The sequence below is a fragment of the Erpetoichthys calabaricus genome, chromosome 11 (genome assembly GCF_900747795.2).
Source record: "Erpetoichthys calabaricus chromosome 11, fErpCal1.3, whole genome shotgun sequence".
Classification (NCBI taxonomy): domain Eukaryota; kingdom Metazoa; phylum Chordata; class Cladistia; order Polypteriformes; family Polypteridae; genus Erpetoichthys; species Erpetoichthys calabaricus.
In genome coordinates, this window is record NC_041404.2 from 84,252,028 (window position 1) to 84,276,231 (window position 24,204).

General features: G+C 38.4%; 1 protein-coding gene across 3 annotated transcripts in view; it reads right to left on the reverse strand.

Annotated features, from left to right (window-relative positions):
- Nucleotides 1-17,693: 17,693 nt before the first annotated feature.
- The window catches only part of LOC114660650 (pro-neuregulin-2, membrane-bound isoform-like), a 228,800-nt gene continuing 222,289 nt past the window's right edge, over nucleotides 17,694-24,204 (reverse strand). For all 3 annotated transcript variants that reach the window (XM_028813483.2, XM_051933904.1, XM_028813482.2), the window contains one exon: nucleotides 17,694-23,991. In XM_028813483.2, coding sequence (XP_028669316.1) covers nucleotides 23,334-23,991 — 658 coding nt within the window. In that variant the 3' untranslated portion in view covers nucleotides 17,694-23,333. The remainder of the gene's footprint in view (nucleotides 23,992-24,204) is intronic.

Consider the following 24,204-nt stretch of genomic DNA (forward strand, 5'->3'; position numbering starts at 1 on the left):
GGCTTTGCCTTTTATTATTATAGATTACCAAGCAAAGTCCTATTAAGATTATTGCTAGCTACATACACGACGGATTTGATTTAGAATCCAGAATCACAGAAGCTACTTATAGTGGGATACTGTTAGTTGTTAACAACACCATATTGTCAAATACTGACCAAAAACACAAAATGGCAGCTTCTGTGAACAAAATACAAGTACAAAATGGAAGCCTAAAATATAAATAAAACAATGATAACAAATAATTTTAAATAAAACAAAACTGGATTCTTTGTTTCAAAACTGTTGAAACAAATTGATTGCTCATCTTGTCTTTACTATTTATATTTTGTATTCTCCCTCAAGTAACTCTTTCTGTGCATTTTTTTAGAATAAACACAATATTGTGATCTTTTGGAGTGTTTTGGCATTTATATTCTAGGTTGGAGCAAACCTTGATGGTATTGAATCTTACAGAACTAAACGTTCATTGACCATTTGACTGCTTTAACATTTCCTTCAGCATTTGTTATGTACAGAATTTGCTGATGGGCACAAAACCTGATAAAAAGAGCAAGACATCTAATTCAGCATAATTACTGTGGAAGTAGTGCTGTTTGCATAACAGTTTTAGTAAAATCAATAGAATATCTACTATATAATAAAACACAGGTCTGTGTGTCCAGTCCCTCTGAGCAATCTGATTCATCAGTTTGGCTTTGGTGACACAACAAAAGAGGAAGAACGAGTGTAAGGCACACAAGGACAAGTAACGACATATGAGATACACTGAGAGAGGCACCTTCGAACATGGAAAAAATAAAACCGGACAGGAGGCAAGAAAGGTGTTTTGAAAATAATAGTAGAGTCTGAGAAGTAGGCCTTATGGGGATGTGCACATGAGGCAGTGCCAGTGAAGAGACGTTCACACATGCAACTACAGAGGAAAGGCCCTGAAGGTACACATAGAGCTAGAGGCAGAATATTTTAAAATATTTACTATTACCTGTAGTTACATGTAGGATAAGGGGTAGAATTCTTTTAAAAGTATTTACTATTACCTGTCTTCAACAGGTGCTGTGGCTAGTTATCATAACTGTTGTGTAGTGCTTGTTCATTTTATCAACATGTATTGGGATGGATGACTGGGGACCTTTCCCAGCTGGGTGGCTGTCGTAGTAGAGGGACTGAGGGTCAGATGTACAGAGTGCACTGCCTCCCCTGGAACGCTTGATGGCAGCCCTCTGGATTGTAGCAGCACCTCAGATCCCTACAAGGCTCCGTGGGATTTGGAACCCCGTTGGGTTCCACAGCAGCTACCAGGGGGCGCTGTAGAGCCCACCACACCTGGGAGTGATACCAGACCTCGCTAACAAGCTCCCTGGAGTTCTCCCAGATGCAGCACAACAAGAGTTGCCTGCCTTCATTCTAAGAGCCAGAGTCGTGTGGAAGAGGATGAAGCTTGCCAGAGGAGTAGTGCTGTGTGCTGTAGACTGTGCTTAATATTGGTGAGAAACAGGAGAAAAGCGTTTCCCACTGAAATAAAGCCTTGTGTGTTGCAAAGACTTGTGCGTGGTGTCTGTGTGTGTCGGGTTTGGGTGGCTGGTGCACCCCCTGGTGGCCACAGTATGTAAACTATAATGAATCTTGTATTTGCACTTTTGTGTTTTCTGAGTATGTTCTCTGTTTTAAATGGTACCCTAGTTTAACATTGTGACAGTTTACGGGTCCCCGTGACCCCTTGAACCCTCAGACCACACATCAGACACCAGATAAAAGTCCAAAATGAATATTTATTATAATAATAAAGTGCACAAAGCACCCTCCACTCCACAATACTCATAAATCAATAATCAATCACTATAATAATCACAATCCTCCACTCCCAGACGCGTTGCCACCCTTCCACCCAGCTCAGCTCATCATCTGGGATTTCCCATAGTCCTTTTACTGTATATTCCCTGACCCGGAAGTGTTTCCAATCCCTCAGTCCATGTGATCTCCTGTCACTTCCAGGTCAGATAAAAATCCTCTTCTTCATCCCGGAAGCACGGCATTTCCCTTGTCACCTTGCCTATGACATACTTCCAGGTTATAGGGCATGTAGAATTCCCTGAGCCTCCCTACAGCGTCTCCTGGAGGTCCCCATGGTATCCAGCAGGGCTGGTTGTAAAAACTACAAGGTCCATGAGGCCCGGCTGGAATTTGGGGAACCTCTATGCCGCAGGGAGAGCTCCATCTGGTGGCCTGGGGGTGTTGGCCGGGATGACAGGCTGGCCATCCCTCACAACATCTATTTTAAATAAATATACTCTTGAGAATGTTTTTATGGTGTTTCCAAGGCTAGGAAGTGCAAACCTTTATAATCAAGAGAACAAGCTATTTTTATCAGTAACATATAACTGAAATAAAGATTACTGTTTAATTTACAATTCAAAATAGCAATCACTGCATTGAGAATTGTTTTCAGATGCCTTTTAATTGTGCAAAAACAGCGAGTCAATAAAATGCATTACATTTATCTCATTTAACAACATTCCCCTCTTTGATCTCTTTTTTTATCAGAAATATTTTTCCACTCCAATGAAAAACATCAATTTTAGAATCAAAGATAGTATTAAGCTCTTCACAAATGGCTGCTTAAGCTCTCCTAGCCCAATTTTTTCTGAGATGAATGTGCTTAGGGAATTGGGACAGACAATAAAGAGACAGTTTAATCTTTTATAGTTTAAAGTGACATTATCTTATCGAAAATATATACTGTATGTATTTGCATTTTGTCTTCCTGATGTCTGCAGACCTTATTGTAAGGTCAGAGTGCCCTCACTGCTGACAAGTTGAATTAGCGCCTTGTTATCAAAACCAATTTAAACAGGTTTTTTTTTTTTTTTGTAACAAAACATTTTTCATTCTCAAACCCGTTAATCCAATTCAGGGTGTTTAGTGGGACAAAGTCTATCCTTGCAGCACTGGGCACAAGGAAGGATACAAGCCTAGACAGGGTGTCAGCCCATTGCAGGGCCTGCACAGGTGCACACGGTCTCCATTGATGTGCCAGAACAACTGGACTATCTGAATGAAATCCACATAGACTTGGGGAGAATGTGCAGACTCTACATGAACAATGACTGGACGCGAGATTCAAACCATTAACCACTGTGCTACTTCAATACCCCATTATTTTTGTAGTATGTAGAAAATTAAAAAAAAAACACACTTTAAACAGTAAATTTTATAAATCGATCTGATGTAACTAATATACTCCACCTTCTAATATTTAACATTTCACCTCTTAAACTATAGTAACTTTTATTGAACTATGGCCTCAGCCACACTAGTACGTTTTGTTCACACTTTCGTGGTGTTTTCAGTCCACAAAAGTGAATATTTCTGAATACATTCTCCAGAGCTGGAGACTTTTAAACACATTAGCTCGGAATGTCAATGTGTTTGAGCGAAAACAAAGTTTTCTGAAAACACAGACTTTATCATACTCTGGTTGGTGTGCTCTTCCCTAATGGGATCCTGTTCATTACAACGATTCATTCCCTGATTGGTCACCCTTCATGGAAGGAAAACATTTCAACATAATAAGCACAGAAGGGTTGCTTTCCATGGCACTTGTTGTGTTGTTTACATGCATGCATTTAAATTATGTTTTGTTTGTTTTTTATAAATTGTGATCAAGCGACTACACAGACTACAGGAGTCACCAGGCGTATATGTGCTCAAACTAGTCCGATTAACATGACAGAAATTCTTCTGATTGTGTAACAGCCCAAGCAGGCAAATAGGCATCACAACCCAATCTCATACTGCACATGAAACAACAGTTGATGAAAAGAAATTTGGCTCAGCATAGAAAATCAGTTGGTGACTACACATTGGGCATGAAATTGTGCCAAAATCGCACAGTGTATGCCCTGTTTAAAACATTAATGTTGCACACATGCCTCGTGTAGGCTGACGCTTACATCATATGCATTTTCGTTCTTTATTGTATGAATGGAAATATTTTTGTAAAACATGGAAATGATTGTGTGGACGGAGATTGTTTTTATTTGAAAGCATAGTAGTGTGGATGTAGTCAGTAATTTACAGTAGTAATGAAAGTATAATTGGCTGCTTAGATGAATTCAATAGATCAGAGGTGCTGGGGAAACAAACATTTCACAAATGGAATTGAAGCAAACCCAGGCTACTTTTTCAGAGTTGTTGAAAGTCTTATCACTACCTATTTGAAACTTCGCAGAAATCATTCTCCATGGCATCAGCAGATTTCTCTCATCCTGGTGTTTAACAATGGCTACTGCGGCGACTATTGCTTTTTTACCCGCCCTCTTGCTATTGCATACAAGGCCTCCTTCTTTAACTTGAGGACTTCTCTTACAGCTGGTGTACAGCAATGGATCCTAGGGTTGCTACCATGGCATGCACCAGGCATCTACTGGCAACAATTTTGTGTCTTACTTAACATGTAGAAAATTCTTTGTTAGTTGTGGTAATTATACTTCAAATACACCTGATATTCCATATGGTGTTCCACAAGGACTTATCCTGGGTCCACTGCTCTTTTCGATCTACACTCTTCCATTAAGTTATATTATGTCCAGGCTTAATGTGAGCTACCACAGCTATGCTGACAACACACAACTGTATTTATCAATAGCGCCTGATGACCCCAACACTCTTGATTCACTGACACAATGTCTTGCTTGTGTTTGTGAACGGATGAGTAGTAATTTTCTGAAACTAAATAAGGATAAAACAAATCTTAGTGATTGGCAAAAATGGATATAATGAGGATATTAGAAATAAACTTCATCCATTGGCTTAAAAGTCAAGACAGAGGGGTAAATTTTAAATCACATATTAATCAGATCACAAGGACTGCATTTTTTCACTTAAGAAATAGAGCAAAAGTTAGATCCCTTATAACTTTGCAATATGCTGAAATATTAGTTCACGCTTTTGTTTTTAGTTGAATAGATTACTGTAATGCACTCCTCTCCAGACTACCCTAAAGAGACATCAATCGATTGCAACTTATGCAGAATGCAGCTGCTAGAGCCTTAACTGGGAAAATAAAATCCTACATTGGTTACCTGTGTCATTTAGAATTGACTTTAAAATACTGCTTATTGTTTACAAAGCCTTAAATAATATCGCTCCATCCTATATTTCAGAATGTCTTTCTCCTTACACTCCAAATCATAACCTTAGATCTTCAAATAAGTGTCGCCTTAGAATTCCAAGAGCTAAACTTAAAAGAAGTGGTGAGGTGGCCTGCTGTTATGCACCTAAAATCTGGAACAGCTTACCAATAGAAATTCGCCAGGCTAATACGGTGGAGCACTTTAAAAAAACTGCTAAAAACTCATTATTTTATTATGGCTTTCTCATAGTTTCATTCTGTATATGCATTTAATTATCATTTTTTATCATGGCTCCACAATCCATACTAACCCCTACTTTCTCTGCTGTTCTTTTTCCGGTTTTCTGTGGTGGCGATCTGTGCCACCACCGCCTGATCAAAGAACTTACATTGATGGATTGAAGGCCATATGTCCACATGACCATCATCATTTAATTCTTCTACGTGAAGTATGAAAACCATGATGACTGATTGAGATCATTTATGTTAGGTAGAATGCCCAGTGGGGGCTGGACGGTCTCATGGCCATGGAACCCCTGCAGATTTTTTTTTTTTTTTTTCTGTAGTACTCTGGATTTTTTTTTGTTTTTTCTGTCCTCATGGCCATCTGACCTTACTTAATTCTTTGTTACTTAGCATTGCCTAATCTTATCTTTATATTTTTCTTTTTTGTTTCTTCATCTTGTAAAGCACTTTGAGATACATTATTTGTATGAAAACTTACTATTTAAATACAGTAAATGTTGTTGTTACAACGCCTGGCCACCACTTTCACCACTAGGAGTTTCAATTATTGTTCCATTCTGTCCCCATTTCTTTGACTTCCCTCAAGATGTCAGCAGAGTTCTATTCTAAATGAATATTGAATTGATCCCCTGCTAAGCCATCACCACATTCTTTCACAAACTGCTTGAGTCTACTAGATCTTCCCATTCAATGCTCAGGCCTATTTGAATTACCCTTTGATGAAGGGTGCTCTGATACCTTGTATTTTCCAACACGGTGTCTCCAAAATTCTCCTTTGTGGAGAAATATGTAAGATGTATAACAAGCCACAAAAAAGACATTTCTTCTAGTTATGCCTTACCAGGTGTCTCCTTAAAGGAATACTCCACCAAAAAAATAATATATTTCTTAGATATTTCTTTCCCCATGTGGTTTGTAGTGATGGATGAGAAAAACGTTTATCTCTTGTTTTCATGCAGAACAGAGATAACAAAGCTTCTTATATAACAGGGATCTATGGTGAATAATGCTCGACAGCAGCAAACAATATCAATAAGTCCATGATAAACCTTCACGTTACTTGAGCTGCATAATCGAGCTGTATGTTTACAATTTCCCAAACATATGTATTTTTACAAAAATATTGTTAAGTAAACAATCTGCAGAAAACACTCACACAAAAACAAATGAAAGACGCTTAGACGCAAACAAGCATTTGAATTATAGACCTGCCTCCTGTCATTATTTCAAATTCATAGCTGTGACCCACAACTGGAGTACCCCGATGTTATCTAGCAGCGAGTCTGTGACACTTCATGGGTGCATTTACCTTTAGCTTATTCAAATATCTCAGATATGCACAAGATCGAGGCATATTCAGGGCCTGATAATGCTTTCACTGATTTTACTTTGACTTTAAACCTTTACTTTTCCATGTCACTTAATGCACTTTTTTTTTTTGATATCAGAGGAAGCACAATGTTACCTATGAATAAGATGTTACTGGGCTGAATTCATGTCTCAGTATATTCCTTTTCATTTATAAAAAGTGTTCTCCGGTTTATTTAGCAGCATTTTAGTAAACATATATTCGATATATATGGGACATTGTAAACATACGATTGGATGACATGACGTGTAGATTACTGTATGTGACACAGGTAGCGTGAGATTTTGTTATGGCCTTTGTAATATTGTTTCCTGTTGCCCAATGGTCACCATAGACTCCTATTATATCGAAATCTTTGTGATCTACATTCTGCATGAAAACATGAGGTTACATTTTTTTATCATCCATCACAATTAACTTCCTGGGGTAAGAACTGTACCATACTGTATTATATTACTTTTGTGGGGGGGGGGGGGTATTCCCTTAATTTCCCCCATTTGCACTAAATTATCCTAGTAGCTCTACAGTTACTGTACATTTATTTACCTATCGACAGAGAATAAATTCTTTAAATGTTTATTGTATAGTTGATATTGTTATTTATTTTCATATAGTTGCAAAAGCTTGTAAAACGCTAAGGGTCGCTGTTGCCCCGTTAACCCCAACAGACAGATGCTCTGGACACCAAGTAAAAGTCCCAAGAAGTATTTTAATATTCTTCCTTCTCAGCGACAGTGCCTTAAGCACCACAGCCACAAATAAACACAAGTAAATCACACAATAAACACAATTCTCTACCTAACTTCTCCTCCACACCTCACAGCAAGATTTGTCCACCTCCACCCGACTCTGGCTCGCTTGCTGGGTCTTCAGCAGTCCTTTATATAGTCCTTGACCCGGAAGTGCTTCTGTCCTTCCGACCACGTGACTGGCTAGCACTTCCGGGTCTAAGGAAGAAATGGCTTTTTTCTTCAGCCTGGAAGTACTGCGGGGCTTCCGTCCTCATGACTACCTCAAACGTCTGGGCTATAGGGAACAGATGAGTCCCCAGGTCCATCGACAGCTCCTCCTGGTGGTACATCGGTCATTATGAAGTGCTTCGAGCAACTGGTCAAAGGTTACATCTGCTCCTCCTTCTCCGACACGCTGGATCCTCTCCAATTTGCTTACAGAGCAAACAGATCTACAGAGGATGCCATTGCACTAACAATAAACACTGCCCTCACCCACCTGGAAAGAGGAAATACATATGTAAGAATGCTGTTCATAGATTACAGCTCGGCATTCAACACCATCATCCCCTCAAAACTCGTCTTGAAGCTTGACGACCCTGGGTTGGGGACGACCATCTGTAGATGGATTTTCTCTTTCCTCACAAACAGGCCCCAGGTGGTGAGAGTTGGCAAACACATGTCCTCATCACTCATTTTAAACACAGGAGTGGCACAGGGCTGTGTGCTTAGCCCCCTCTTGTATTCCTTGTTCACCCACGACTGTGTTGCAAAACACGGCACAAACACCATCATCAAGTTTGCAGACGACACAACTGTCATAGGCCTTATCACTGACAATGATGAGACTGCCTACAGAGTGGAGGTGCTGGCACTGAGTAATTGGTGCCTGGATAACAACTTGTCTCTTAATGTCAGCAAAACCAAGGAGATGATTGTGGACTATCGGAAACAGCAAGGCGGAGAACACCAGGCCATCTACATCAGCGGCGTAGAAGTTGAAAGGGTTAACAGTTTCAAGTTCCTCGGAGTAAACATCACCGAGGATCTCTCGTGGACCCTTCACATAGACACTGTGGTTAAGAAAGCTCGCCAGTGGCTCTACTTCCTGAGGAGGCTGAGGAAGTTTGGCATGAATGCCAACATCACCTCAAACTTTTACAGGAGTGTGGTCGAGAGTCTGCTGATGGGCTGCATTACCGTCTGGTATGGGAACTGTTCTGCCAGCAGCCGGAAATCACTACAGAGAGTGGTAAAGGCAGCAGAGCACATGTCTCCCTGCCATTGAAGACATTTACCTCCATCGGTGCTTGCGTAAGACAAGCAGCATCATAAAGGACCACAGCCATCCATCACACCAGCTGTTCTCCTTGTTACTGTCTAGCAGACGATACAGGAGTCTGGCTGCTCAGACTACAAGACTTAAGAATAGTTTTTACCACCAGGCCATTCAACTCCTCAACAGCAACACCTGAACACTTACATACACTTACATAACACCTACATTGCATTACATCTACATTGCACTACTCACACACAAACTGTACCTGCACACACTCTGAATACTGACTGGAACATGCATCTGCACTTTATGGAATATGCATCTGTACTTATAAAACATTATCTGTGCAATAACTGCCATTTGTACTTGCTGCTCATTCAACTCATATTGCTCTATAACTTCTTTAAAAACGTACACATTTTATTTTATATGATTAGTCTATTTTTAACTTGTAATTTTTTTTAATTATTCTTTAGCTTTATTGGATCTAGACTGAGTGACTTGTTTTTCTCGTCATACACATTTCATTGTATGTTGACCCTGTGTTAACCTAACCTAAACCTAAACCTAAACCTACCCAGGGCTGAGAAACCGAACTCCAAGTCCCAGGATGCCCTGAGGGAATCTGGGCCACCACTACACTCCAGGGGAGCTGCCATCTAGCATTTTGGGGGAGGCAGTGTCCAAAAGTAGCTGCCTTCCCCCATCCTTCCATCCTTTTGGTGTCCCAGATGGGTTGAGCTGCTGGCTATCCGTCACATGCTTTACTAGAATATATTTTGTTTGTATTGCCAGAGTTTGCTCTATCTATTTATTGAGCTGGGAACACAGGAGAAACACTAAAAGGAGCTCGAGGACTCAAATTACCTTAAAGGCTATTAACCTGTGTTTAAAGAATGGGGTGAGAATTATGTAACCCAGAACAATGGAAGCATTTTCAAGAGGAACAGTGCTGTGCACAATGCTACTGGGATCCCAGATAGTGAGGGGGATGGAGCATCAGACCACCTTGGCAAGGTTGACTGTGTTTGGATTTACAGCCTATAAACCATCCACCGCCGGAAGGCCATAAACTGACTAAACAAAGCAACTAGGGGAGTTGTACCTGAGTGCTTCCATTGGTATCTGGTAAGGAAGGTCCTGGAAACAACATTCCATTGGTCTAAAGTATGGCTGTTTATGATTGGTTTTGAATTGGAGGCCATTCTGCATTTTATGCTCCATTGGTTTGTGTTTTGTTGTACAAATGGTATAAAGTTTGTTACCTTGCCTCTCTCTCTCACCATCTGACCATGATGAACACAACTCTATCTTGGCAACCATATTGAGACAGGCATGTGGCCTGTTTCAATAACACTATTCAAAAGCCATGTGGTAGCGAAGCAAGCTAGACTGAAGATAAGCTCCGAGCCTCTTATAGATACAAGATGCACTGCTACTTAGGCTATAGGGTATGGTTTGCCAACATTCATATTGTATGTTGCTTCCTTAATATTTTGGGCATATTATCAGTAATACATAATTAAATGTGCAACTTAACTCTTGCCTGTTTTCTTTACTCTGTCTAATTGCCTGAGTTTACAGATGTAGAAGGGAAGGGAGGAGGAAGTGCTCAATTACCTGATCACAGAGTGGTAAGTTTATGAGATTTTAGAAATTTTATTAATTTCTACACAATAAAGAGCATAAAGCGAGAAATAGGGTCACCACAGTACCACACACAATAAAACACTTGCTGTGTTGTGTAGTGAAATAGCAAGTCTATTTTTAAATATTTATTAAGGACGCCGGACTTTTGGTTTGCAGAGTGCTTCCTAGTCGTCAAAATGTTTCTTTAAAAACTTATTTATTATTGTATGTGTACATTAATTGAGTAGGAGTGTACATGAGAGTCCCCTGCGATGGACTGGTTTAAGCTTCTGATTTAATACAAACTTAATACAAACTCTTATAGTAAATGAAATACTGTATTGGCAGCATGGTAGAAGTAAACACAATACAATTTTTTTTTAACCTCAAGTTTTACATTATGCAACATTTTTAAAGAAGAGAGCTAAACAAAGTGGTAGACAGTGGGCAATGTACACTTTTAGCAGCTTTTTTTCAAGCATTGTCAAGCAGTTAATTCTTTTCAAATAAACAGTCATAAAGAAGATTAAATGCACTGTGTATGCTATTTTAGAAAAAGCAGATCTTACTAAATAATCCTTAAAAAATCTTAAAGACATTCTGTTTAGAAGCGTTTGATTTTTTGCTTTTTCTTTAACAGACAATCCTGGTCCTTACAAACTGTACATGAAAAGAGTTAGGAGTGCATGTTGGGCTTTTTTTGCAATCATTGTGTATATTAATTTGCCATATAACATTGTGTTCAAAAGTGAAGCACTATTAATAAATCTTAAAAAAATAACCTGACCATGATTTGAGTTTAAAATAGACTTTTACTGGCACTTTTCCAAATGTGTAAATAAAAAAATGAAAAATTACCAAATATATCAGCTTTGAAACAGAAAAGATTTCTTCTTTATGAAAACACATCTTCAGCATTTCTGAGCCATGCTTGTGACATTAAATGGAAACTGAAAGTAATGCATTTTATCCCAGATTCTTAAGGTTATGTTTCTTGTTCGCTCATCCGCTCACAGTGGCCGTTGTGGGTGGAGTTTTGACGCATACCACAAGTGCACCACCAATCAGCAGTTGGCCTAAGCCTCACTGTTGCTTCTGGCTGTGTATTTGCCTCATTTTTCTCTAGAATTTTGTGTCACCAATGATTATATTCTGCCATCACTAAACAATTGAGGCTCTGCACAAAAAGATTGTTGCATCTCTGATATCATGGCAGAGCTGTCAGTATACTATAAAATCATCTGATTTGAGTACACATCTGCCACAACAGAGCAAAATTGCAATTCACAGTACATATTCTCAAGTGACACCTACAAACCACTCATGATATGTTCAGTCAATTGCATTATTCTCAACTCACCCATTCAAAGGAATACCTCGTACGTTGTTCTCATGAATCATTCTTACACTATACCCACAGAAAAGATACAATTATTCTAATTACTGTTAAGGTTAGGGATGTCAGAGGGATATCTTACTCAATCTGTAACTCTGCATGTTGAACTTTTTTCTGTGGTCAATAAATTAGAGTTCTGATAATGATCATGCTGGACATGTTGAGAATGACTTCACCAGGTGTGTCACAGCTTACATGAATAGGTGTGGTGTGAATACAGTTAGACCATTCTCATCTGCCGTGAAAATATTATGACTGTACGTGATACAAAATGTGCACGAGTGAAGATGGCACCTGCACACTTTCAGGTAATTTCTTATTTTTACATATAGATACAGTGTTTTGACTTTTTTCATAAATGATGTGTCATATACAATCAAGTTCCATGCGGCATTGGTCCTTTCGATTACCGCTGTGGTGCAATCTTGGTAGTGCATCAGCAACCAGCATATACTGTATGTCACACTTGCATACACTGAGTCTACCATGTCTGTAAAAGCTTGAGCATGTGTCACCTTCCAGAATTGTGCACTTCACCTGCTGATTGACCCATCTACTCTGTGCAATTTTCTTCTTTTTCCACATGGAAACTGGTGCAGGCTGTGTGCTAATTACTTCAAACTGGTACAAAACATTGTAAATCAATTCCCTGTCATTTTATATATGACTTTACCTAACTGAAATCATGAACCCATGGTGAGGTGTGATTGTGGCAGAGACCACTTTTCCAATAGACTCTAACTACAGACCACTAGAGCTCTACACCACTGAGAAAGCTGTGGCTTTATACTATATATAAGTGATACACCTGCTTTCACTATGGTTAGGATTAGGGTTCATGGGGAGTTATCTGACTCAAGTCAAGCAAACCAAGTGATAGAAACTTACAATCCATTTGGCTGTTCAATGGAGCTGCTGAATCATGGAGCTACAGAGGTCTGCAGCTGGACTCATGTCTACCTTTCACCAATTACATTTTGAGTCATGATATTTTACATAGCCTACAGAGTGAGATTCAGAGTGGCAGAGGGTGCATCTTGGTCAAGCAAGAGCATAAGAGTTCCATTTTACTATGAAAATAAATATAAACTGAACTGATTACGGTACATTGCATTTGTCATCAGAGCTGTAGAGCCAAGGTCATCTGCATGTCATTACCATGGTCGCAGTGTGAATCAATGTTCAGAATCACTCAAAATCACTCAGAAAAATGACAAAGGCCGATTATGTGATGGAAACAAGACAAGATGAAACAGACTGGAGCAACACAAACCAGTTATCAAATTTTATAGTGCATGCTGAGTGTGATGGGTGTGACAATGTGCTGTACCAGTGCATGCTTCCCAACCTAACCTGACCTACTAAGTCACTTTTGTGCACCAGGGATCTTTTTTAAATCCTTACCTCTTTGATTTGGTTATGGATGTGTTGAGTCATCTCTCTATTTATAAAAAAAATCTTCTGGGAAGCAAATGCAAGGCAAACATACATGATCTTCTCGAAAGACATTTAAAAGACCCGTAAACATGAGACTTGGTGCCAAAAGATTGTCCCAGGGCAGTAGCAAAAATGACAGTGGCTGTACAGGCTTTAAAAAGATCGAAGAGCAGTGCGACAGCAGCCCCCCCCCCCCGCCGACAACACGAGCAGCGTTATACGTCCTGCAAGAAAGAATATAACCACGCCCGGGGCCAGAAATAAAGGACAAGGATTTTTACAACATCATGCGAGACCAGGCAGTGAGCCATCATTTAAAAGGAGTCCACAGACCTCTAACCAAGCAGTTGTTGGATTGCTTTTGGCAGACAAGCATTATGTGCTCCCAGCTCTTAAAACAACAACATGCGAGAAGCAGAAGAGACAGCTCGTAAGCAGCAGGAAGACAGCAAATGATCCAAAGACATATCCTTAGCGTGTATTCAGACGACCCCCCCCCCCCCCCACAACATTAGCAGCATTATACATCTGGCAAGAAAGAGATGTAACCAAACACTTGGCCGAAAATAAAGGACAAGTATCGTTTTTACAAAAGTTTTTAAAGTAAAAGTGAAAATAATACATATGTAACAATTTCCAAGAAAATAACAATCTCTTTAAATTGTAGATTGCCTGCCTAAGGTAAAGTCATCTCTGATGAATGGGGACGTGGGAATGAGGGGTCCTTTCATCGGATTAGCGCTATTTCAGATGTGGAATGGCAAAATGGGGGAGGCAGCTTGAGAATGAGGTCTCCAGGACTTAAAACAAATCCAAATCATATTATGTGATATCATCCATCCATCCATCCATTTTCCAACCCGCTGAATCCGAACACAGGGTCACGGGGTTCTGCTGGAGCCAATCCCAGCCAACACAGGGCACAAGGCAGGAACCAATCCACCGCAGGACACACACAAACACACCAAGCACACACTAGGGCTAATTTAGAATCACCAATCCACCTAACCTGCATGTCTTTGGACTGTGGGAGGAAACCGGAGCGCCCGGAGGAAACCCACGCAGACACGGGGAGAACATGCAAACTCCACGCAGGGAGAACTCGGGAAGCGAACCCAGGTCTCCTAACTGCGAGGCAGCAGCGCTACCACTGCGCCACCGTGCCGCCCTATGTGATATCATCTAATGTGAAATTCTACTCCGTACTTCTAATATTGTATTGAGGATTTATTCTGTTCTATGTATTGTACTGTATTGTATTGACCCCCTTCTTTTTGACACCCACTGCACTCCCAACCTACTTGGAAAGGGGTCTCTCTATGAACTGCCTTTCCCTAGGTTTCTTCCATTTTTTTTCCCTATTTGGGTTTTTTTTTTGGGAGTTTTTTCTGGTCTTCTTAGAGGGTCAAGGCTGGGGGGCTGTCAAGAGACAGGGCCTGTTAAAGCCCATTGTGACACTTCTTGTGTGATTTTGGGCTATATAAAAATAAATTGTATTCTATTGTATATCCAGTAAACCGAACACGGGGCTGGGAGAGCGAAGCGAGCAGGGGGCGGAGCCCCCTAGTAAGATAAAAGACCTACCTCCTTAGTGCATGCTTTTTGCAGATGACATTGTGTTGTGTAGCACCAGAAAAGAAGAAGTGGAGAGAAAGTTGGAATAATTGAGAAAGGTTTTGGAAGATAAAGGGATGAGGATAAATGGGAAGGAGACAGAATATATGAGGTGTAGTGATGATCAGGATTCAGATATTAGCCTGCAGGGAGAGCTATTGAAAAGAGTGGATACATTTAAATATCTAAGATTAGTGATAGCCTGCAATGGAAAACTGGATACAGAGATAACCCATAAAGTGCAGTGGGGACGGAACAATTGGAAGAATTATGTGATTGAAAAATTAGGGTAAAGGTTAAAGGTAAGGTTTTTAAGACAGTGTTAAGACTAGCAATGATGTATGCAATTGAGACATGGGCAGTAACGGTAGCTCAGGAGAAGAAGTTAGATGTGGCAGAAATGAGAATGTTGAAATAGATGTGTGGCGATACAAAAAAAGGACAGAATAAGAAATGACATAATCAGAGGTACAACAAAAGTGGAAGAGATATCTAAGAAAATATAGGAAAGCAGATTGAAGTGGTATGAACATGTGATGAGGAGAGATGATGAATATGTAGGCAAAAGAGTGATGTGAATGGAAGTACAGGGGAAGAGAAAATGGGGGAGAGGTGGATAGATAAAGTAAAAGAAGGTCTGAAGGAAAAGCACTTGACTGGCGAGGGTGTGCAAGACCAAGCTATCTGGAGAAGGTTCATCAAACACATTGACCCCACATAGAAGTGGGTGAATATGAAGTGGAAGAAGAGGAAGATGATGAGTCACTTTTGCGGAGGAACATGGAAATAAAAGAACAACTGTGGACATGTTTGAGTGAATAAAGGTGATTAGTAACCTTCACACTTTCTTCTTGGTAGACCTTTGCTCAAGCATATACATAATATAATGAGGTATTTCTGAATTATGACTCATAGCAATTGTCAATCAGGTTTGAATTATTTTTAATATTATTATTATAACATTACAGAACACCACTGATGGCGCTATCTATGTTAATATGGAGTGCTTCACTAATATCTATGTATCCACAATTGCCCCTGCTGGGCATGGTTTCCATGGTTCATGACAGAAATACGTGTAGTGCTGGCAGTTTTTCAGATTTGTTTACGATCTTCCTCATCACCTGTAATGAAAGAGTGTTTATAAGTGAGACATTTTTCTGGAGATTATTGTCTAGTGGTCTATAGAACAGTGATGGCAGCCACATTCTATATTGTCAATACTGGTGCGTGGAAAACACGTCCTTTGTGCTGAAAGGTTGCCACAGAAGTAGATGAGCAGTGAGGTGAAGCATACAGCCAGTCTGCTTTTAAAAAGGCTGAATCTCATAAAAGACACAGATCAATACTTGATAATACTGTTGGCTTGAAACATTTTAAGGCTTTTTGTTTTCATGTTCGGGAATCATTCCCCTTGAAACCCATTTTAAACTGTAAGAACAAGCTTTTTTAATTAAAACATTCTTCATTTAAAATACAGCTTTATGTGGCAAATTAACATATACCTTGATTTTGAAAAAATTACTTCAAAAATAACAAATGTTTCCTTTAAGAGATAAGAAGACAAAATTTTACCCCCACCTAAAACTGTATGTAAGATTTTTCTGTTGTACATTCTGCCCCCTTCTGTTGGGGCTACCATGTGTTGACAGCATTTCCAACAGAAAAAGAGAAAGAATAGGTTATTATATCAACCATGTCAAAAAAAAAGAATAGGACTATTTTCAGTTTACCCCATTTCTACGTTATGTATTCATTCACTTACCTTCATAGCACCCTATCAATTTGCATGTAAATAAAAATGCATTTTTCATCTCTGGTTTGATGTTGCTTTTCAGTACTTTCCACATTTTTCAAATCATGAAATCGCAGGTAATTCACAGCAGTTGATCCCCCTCTGTGGTGTTTTGTGTGTCTAACATCCATGTTCTTAAAGGCTTTGTGTAGTGTTTCCAGGTGACCTGGAATCCAGAATCCTAAAATGTTGTCAGTTATTCAATATGAAACACAATTGTATATAATAAAGGCTAGTTTATGTTAATCCCTGCCTTGTAGATGGAAAAAATACCAATGTAATTTAAGATGTCACCATTACTTGATACAGACAAAAATGTATTTTTCATCAAAGTGACATTTATGTGTTGAAAGTTAGTTTTGCTAAATGGGTTCTGTTTCAGAAGTAAATAACTTTTCTGGATTTTTGCTATGGCATAAATTGCAATAATCTTACTGTTCTTATCATGTTCTTAGCAAAGATGACATGGGTAGATAAACTAAAACGCATAAATCATCTCACTGAGACACAGGTACTGTGCTGGGAAGCTTCCATCTGTCCTGCCCTGAATCACCCACTGCATACACTGCTGGTGTTTCACATGTTCAGCTAGCTTACAGTATTAGATGCACTGTTTTTTTAAATAGAAATGGGTTCATTTAATGAGGTGGCTGTGTATTTTTCCTTCAGCTGGCAATTTTAAACTTTCCCAACATGATTAATTGTGTGACTATATTAATCTGTTCTCCATCATATACTGACATTCAGCCCTGGGCAGGTTTTCCTTCGCTTGATGCACTGCTGCCACCTGTGACCTTAAACTGGATAGGTGGGAAAGAAAACGGATAGATAAATTATTTTTTGTTTAGAAAATTACTTCCATGATGAACCCCAGAGAACAAACCTGAAGTGGTCTATTAATCTGAGATAAGTCTTGGTGGCCTGTGACTAAAAATGAAGCATCAGAAAGAAATTCAAATATCCAAAGCATGGCACTCAGAGAACTACATACAAGACACAGACATTATAGAATTAAATAAAAAATTATGAAACAAAACACACATTAAAGGAGATCAAACAGTTATGTTAAAAATGTAATGAATAAAGGTTTATTTTTTCAAGAGGTGGTTCAGTATTTATTTTACAAGAATTAATGATAATCTGGCAAAATCTATAGCAGTTTTCAGTAATGAACATGTAAAGGGACTTTATTGCTGAATGTTAAAATTAATACTCTTTCGTTTTAAATCTGGAAATCTTTTCTGTTGCAGCTTTACCATGCATCCACCTCTCTGATTTGCCAAGAACATGCAGAATCAAGGTGTTATTTTACTGATTATTTTTAAAGCTACATTAACTGAAATCAAACAAACAAACAAACAGATCCCTGCAGGACAAAAGTGACCTTAAACGGGTGCTTTCACAAATAAATTAGAAGCACTGCATTCATTCATATCAACCCCCCCCCCCCCCCAAAGGATTTTCCAAGTGACAGTTTTACAAAGGGAGACGCGTCAAACCCCAATAGAGTCATTTCAGTGATGCACTATTAGCACTGCACCTTACACATCAGGAAAGATTAAGACCCAAGTGACTTTTTTTTTTGATAGCAGTGGATGCCTCTTTCTCCTCAATAAATAATTTATGATGCTTTTGACAATTTAATTGAAATTATATGATTAAAAGAAAATAAATACATTATGTATAACCAGAAAATAATTGTCTGAAAGAGTTCACCGTTACTGGAGTAAATGCTTTGGTAGAAACGTTACCCAAACAGTTCAATTCGCACTGCTTTGTATATGCAATTATTTTACAACATGATGGTGACATTTTCTCTTGCTAATGGCCTGATTTTCAGCAAAGCTGATAAATGACTTTCCAATATAAGACACCTCGGGATATTACACTTGTGTGTTAAATCTACCTAGCAATTTTTTTACCTTTCCCAGAAGTTTCTGATTCCATTTCAAAATTACAACTTAGCAATTTTTTTTTCAGGAATTACATTGTTCAACCATTTGTAACTTTGCTACATTAAGACGCAAATATAGTCATGTTTAAAGACGGAGAGTTTAGAAGGTACAATACAAGGGAAAACTCTCTAAATGAATTTATTCCAGTTCATACTAGGTCAAAGATCCAGTTTTTTTCTTCAGATGACTTGGACACAAGCACATACACACAGTCTCACAAATTTACAGCTATATCAAATGCATCTGCAATAAATGTAGGACTTAAAAATAATTTGTGGGATTTTAAGGTGTAAGGCTTCAGAAGCCTGTACGGTATTATTGTATCTGATGAGTAAAGTTGCCTTTATTCAAATACAGCATATGATTTACTGTACAAGTATTGTGACGGTAAATGCAACATGCTTAGCATAGTCACCGTTTCAAAAGTCTACAACATGTTTGCCACTCCAGCTGTCTGCTTTCATAATGTGTACTTTACACAACTTCCCATTGACCAATCTGCATGTGTGAATGTATGCGGAAATAAGATTATCATAACGGTTCTCTACTATCTGTCTTTGGTTCACCGTCAACACATAGCACATGCAGTATCATGCTAGTCTACAGCATACTTCATCCTTGAACTTATTTTCACTTTTCAGATAAATCCTTGCTGTCAAATCCATTAACAAGGAAATGAGAGTATATAGGTGTATATCCCCGGGACCCCACATTGGAATTAGTGAGTGTGAAAATGACTGACTGACTACACAAAGTTTCATTGGGTATTTGCATATTTCATTTGCACAAGTAACTATACAGTATGCACTTTTCTACCTATGAAAATATGTAGTTTTGATGTCTTGTTTGTTATGGTGGTAGTCTTACATTCAACAACCCAAATGCCTGAGGACTACAGTAAAAATTGCAGCCTGCATTCTAAGTTTACTGAATCAGATTTCATACAAAAAGTTTTTGGTGTGTACTATTAGAAATCTGTCCATTTATAGAAACGATGACTTTCCACAGAAAATAGAAAGAAACATCATGCGTAACACAACATTTTCTCATGCTGCTCACAAGACCTGCCAAATGTGTACCACATTAAAGGTCTTAGTAGTATAATGATGCCAAGACCATGTATCATTAGCCAATATAATTTATACTGCTTAAGTGAAAAAAACATTTTAAGCATAATGAAACCAAAGGTTTAGAAATTTAATAGGGTCAATAAATACTAACTATGAAGTAGATGGCATTTTATTATTAAGATCTAAGATAAAAGTGTCTGGTAGGGTTATTCTTAGTTGAATTAATTTTATCATTGATTTATATACACTGTATACATTATCTGTAATAAATCTAAAAAGAATGTTTGGAGACAATTGTTTTTCAAGAGCTAAATATTTAAAATAATATTTTACTGTGGTGGGCCTACAGTATGAGAATGTATATGCCTGTATGTGGGGGTCTGTGTGCCTCTGTGATGAGAGAGGTCCATGGCATTGTGCATTTTAAATACATAACTTGGAAGTTTTGGAGCGTGCAGGCTCCCGGTGCATGTGGGATTGTGCACACCCTGCTCTGAGGATTGCGCATTCATGTACAAATGCACGTGGATCAGTCAAGTGCTTCATTCACATCTTGAAGCAAGTGACTCCAGCACCTGTACCCGATAGGTGCATAAAATGGAGCCTGGGCAGGAGACGGAAAGAAAAAAAAAAGAAGGAAATAAGTAGGTTAAGGAAACAAAAAATGAATGTAAAGATGGGCAGAATTACAGAGGAGCCTTGAATGTATACGTCTGCATATGGGTGTCTGAGTGCCTCTGTGATGAGAGAGGTTTGTTGTGCTGTGCATTTTAAATATATAAATGAAAGTCCAATGTTAGAGAGGAAGCAGGCGGACAGGAGTGAGCCAAAGAGAAGCACTTGGCCAGCAATTGAGGGTAGAAGTCTCTCCGGCTGAGTGCCTCCTGGAGCAGGAGCGACCATGTGCTCAGTGAAGGAGCGGTACCCCATGCAACAGCATGGAACGGACAGCAGGAAAATGAGCAAGGATTAAGGGGTATCTGCGCTTGTTGATAGATGTCTCCTCAAACTAAAGAGACCCCCCATAAGGGTAAGCAGAGGAGAAGTTGGTTTTTAGAAAGGAAGCACATGGGCTCAGGTTGCTTTTTTAAGAATGTTTTTCTGCCCAGAATTTTTAACGTAGTTATTAAATGGATATTTATTGTTTGAACACTTGATTTTATTAGATTATTTATTTAAGGAAGAAACTTTGCACTGCTCTATTTACACATGCTTTTACTTTTGGAATAAAAGCACAAAGCACTTTATATCAACTCTTGTTGACTGTGTATGCCCTCATTTATCCGGCTCTTCCTCGGTGTCTTTATCGACAGTCCTGGGTTCAAGCTGCCAAGGACTGCAAAGCCAACCCGGACTGTCACAGCTTCTGTGTCAAAGGTCAAGGGAACATTTAAAGTTAATGGAGGCCAAAATGGTGAGAACATTATGTTTTAAAAATGTACAGTAGATTAAAATGAAATACAGCAATGAACTGTGAAAAAATCACAAAATATGTATAGAGCCTGGTGTTAAAAATTTTGTGCAATTTAGTTGTTTTACTTTCCTATGCTTGCATTTGTACTGTGTTTATTTCAGAAAGATTTTATCTGTGGGTGTTTTGTGAAGTGCTATAGGCTCCATACTTGTATTGTTAACTCTTCCCTATATATTTAACACTCTGTTTCTGAATAGGAAAAATGGCATGTTAATGTACCCCAAGACAAATTTGAACCTTCACACTAATATGATCTGATTCAGTGCTGAAGGTGCTTTCTTTCTCTTTTTAAAACAAGTTCTGCTGTTCTTTATTTACTGTCTGTACTTGAATTCCCTATTTTTAAAGTCTGATAATGTGAGATAGCTGGATACTGTTTTGACTGTCCCTTTGGGGCTTCTGGAGAAGAACACCAAGTCGGGGCCGTAGTAAAAAAGCAATTTGAATGGTGTAACTTTTGCCACCTCAACTCAAGCATGCTTCTAGCTGAACCTTTGAAATGCTGCTTTGATTATTTGCATGATCTCTACATGACAACTCCAACTTTTGAAATTGTTTTTATAATAAAATATCACCTAAGGGGAAAATATTTATCTAATCAAAACATCTTAGTGTTTTCTTAGGTGTAGGCTGAGGTAAAATTTTACAGTTGTCTGTCATCATGATGATTATAATCAAAGCTCAAGATGCTTCTTTAATCTTAGCAGTTTAATTTCAATCCCATTATTTCTGATCTAAATGTTATTCAGTTTCAGTCTTTATATGGCTGGTGGAAAACATTGCACCCTGATAGCAAAAGGGAAAAGGGTTCAATTCCCAGCCTGTCATTGTTATAAAACGAGCACACTCCATTTGTGTTTTCATGGGTTTACTCTGAATGCTAGTGTATGAGGGTTCTAAATGATAACTCTGAGAGAGTGTGATGAGTTTGGCCTCAAAAGAAAGGACATCACATCCAGAATTTGGTGAACGCCTTTATATTTTTTGTTGCTGGAATAGGCTCTGGCTTTCTGTGAAATTCTAATGAATAAAAACTTTTTTTCAATCACACAAAACCTATTAGATATCTGAAAGGAATATTTGTCCTACATATTCCTTACACTTGAAATTGAATGTATTCATAAAATCAGTGATCTACATTGGTTAAATTGGAATGTATCTGTAATATTGTAAAAGCATAAAAAATAAATGATTGGTTAAATTTTTACATTCAACATTATGGCAGCAAGAAGAAACAGGTCAGAAAGAGGGGGGTAAAAATAACATTAGGTGATAAAAGAAAAGCAGAAGGACTTACAAAGGAAAAGGAGATTCAGGAATTCTATAATATCAGCATCAGCCAATATTAAGAGTATTGTCTGCATATACAGTATGTAAATATATGTGTGTGGAAATATATATGGCATGTATATATAACCTACACACACATTCAGTTTTAAATTTATACTGTGAACATATACAGATATATATATATATATATATATATGTAAGTACTGTATTGGGAAACATATACACACATGCCCACTTTCACTCTGAGAACTGAAAAGAAATGACATTTGTATGACTGTGTTTCTTTCTCAAGAAAAAGGCATTGCTCCAGACAGATTATTATCTTAATATCTGGAATTAATAAAATTACAACTGTTTGGATCTGTTGTGTTCATGTTCACATCTTATAACATTGAGAAACATATTGCATCTTTCATTATAATTGCATCCCCACGGTCTTTTCTTTTGAATATAAACATACATATTATGGATGAGCGGCTTATATTGCATGATGTTAAACCAACATTACAGGATAATATTCATTAACACTGTTGAAAATGGGAACTCACCCCAAACAAAAGAATCAGGAAGGAACGTGTCTATAAAAAATGATGAGTCCGTATTGGAAAAGCTACAAAAAATTCAGACCTCAGCAGAAACTGGCATCAGCATACAGCAAAAGGCACCACAATATTATTCTATTTTTAAGAAGTGAAAAAATTGGCACATCTTTTTTTTCTTAAGCTGTAAATCAAATAGTACATATAAATAGTTTTCCCTATAAAAAAAAAGTCTTTGCTGTTAGCTAGTAGACAAGTTTTGCTAAAATGAAAATAAAATATTTCATTTGTTTAGAATATCTGTCTGTTATATAAAATAAAAATATTTCTTATAGATGCAGCTCTATAGCATTTTATCACTTTGATTTATTTTTAAAGAGGAGCAGAGTCCTGTTTTGATCGTGTGTGCGTTATTCTGGTCTGTAAATTCCCACGTGCAGTGTGTCTGTTGAATGAATAATAAGTCCTGTTGTCACCTGGTCTGTAGACAGTTGAAGGTTCTGCATTTGCTGTCATGTTCATGTTCTGCATACTTAAGAAAGGAGTGCTTTCTCCTGCTTGCTCCTCCTCCGAATCACTGATGGACATGCAGCTTTGGGAGCTGAAGTCTCTGATAATGTCCCGTCTTTGATTTATGTGACCATTCACTTTAGATTTTCTCCACCGTTTACTGCTGCTTGCTGTTTTCTTTGGTTGCTCCAATGCAGAAAGGTACTCCTGGGTGGTCTCGTATTCATCATCTTCCACCATTCGAAAAGGACTGGAAGGCAGGCTACCTGTGCTGTCATTCAGATAGCTACGCCTTTGGTAATATGGGTCATGTCTTTGCACGTCTTGCAATGGCACCTGGTACTGTCGTAGCAAAGGCTGCTCTTCTTCCATATGGTAAGTCATGGCAGCAGCTGGGGGCAGGGATACTGCGTGGCTCGAGTTGGGTGAAGTGATTTCAAAAGTAGGCACCTGAGTAGGCAGTGAATAATGGAAGTCCACTGGTGACAGTCTGGCAGGCGTGGTGAGAGCTGACACATACCTAAGGAAAATACATCAAAGTATTTCAGTAAACTTATTCTTATTTCTAGAGATAATGATCTGATACAGGTGTATTCAGATTTAAATGATTATTTTCTGCTTAAAATATTTCAAATAAAAAATGCACCTTACAAATTAAAATTGCCTGACTAAACATCAATCATCATAAACTGACACTAACAGCTTGAACAGACATCCGTAAAAAGAAATTGTA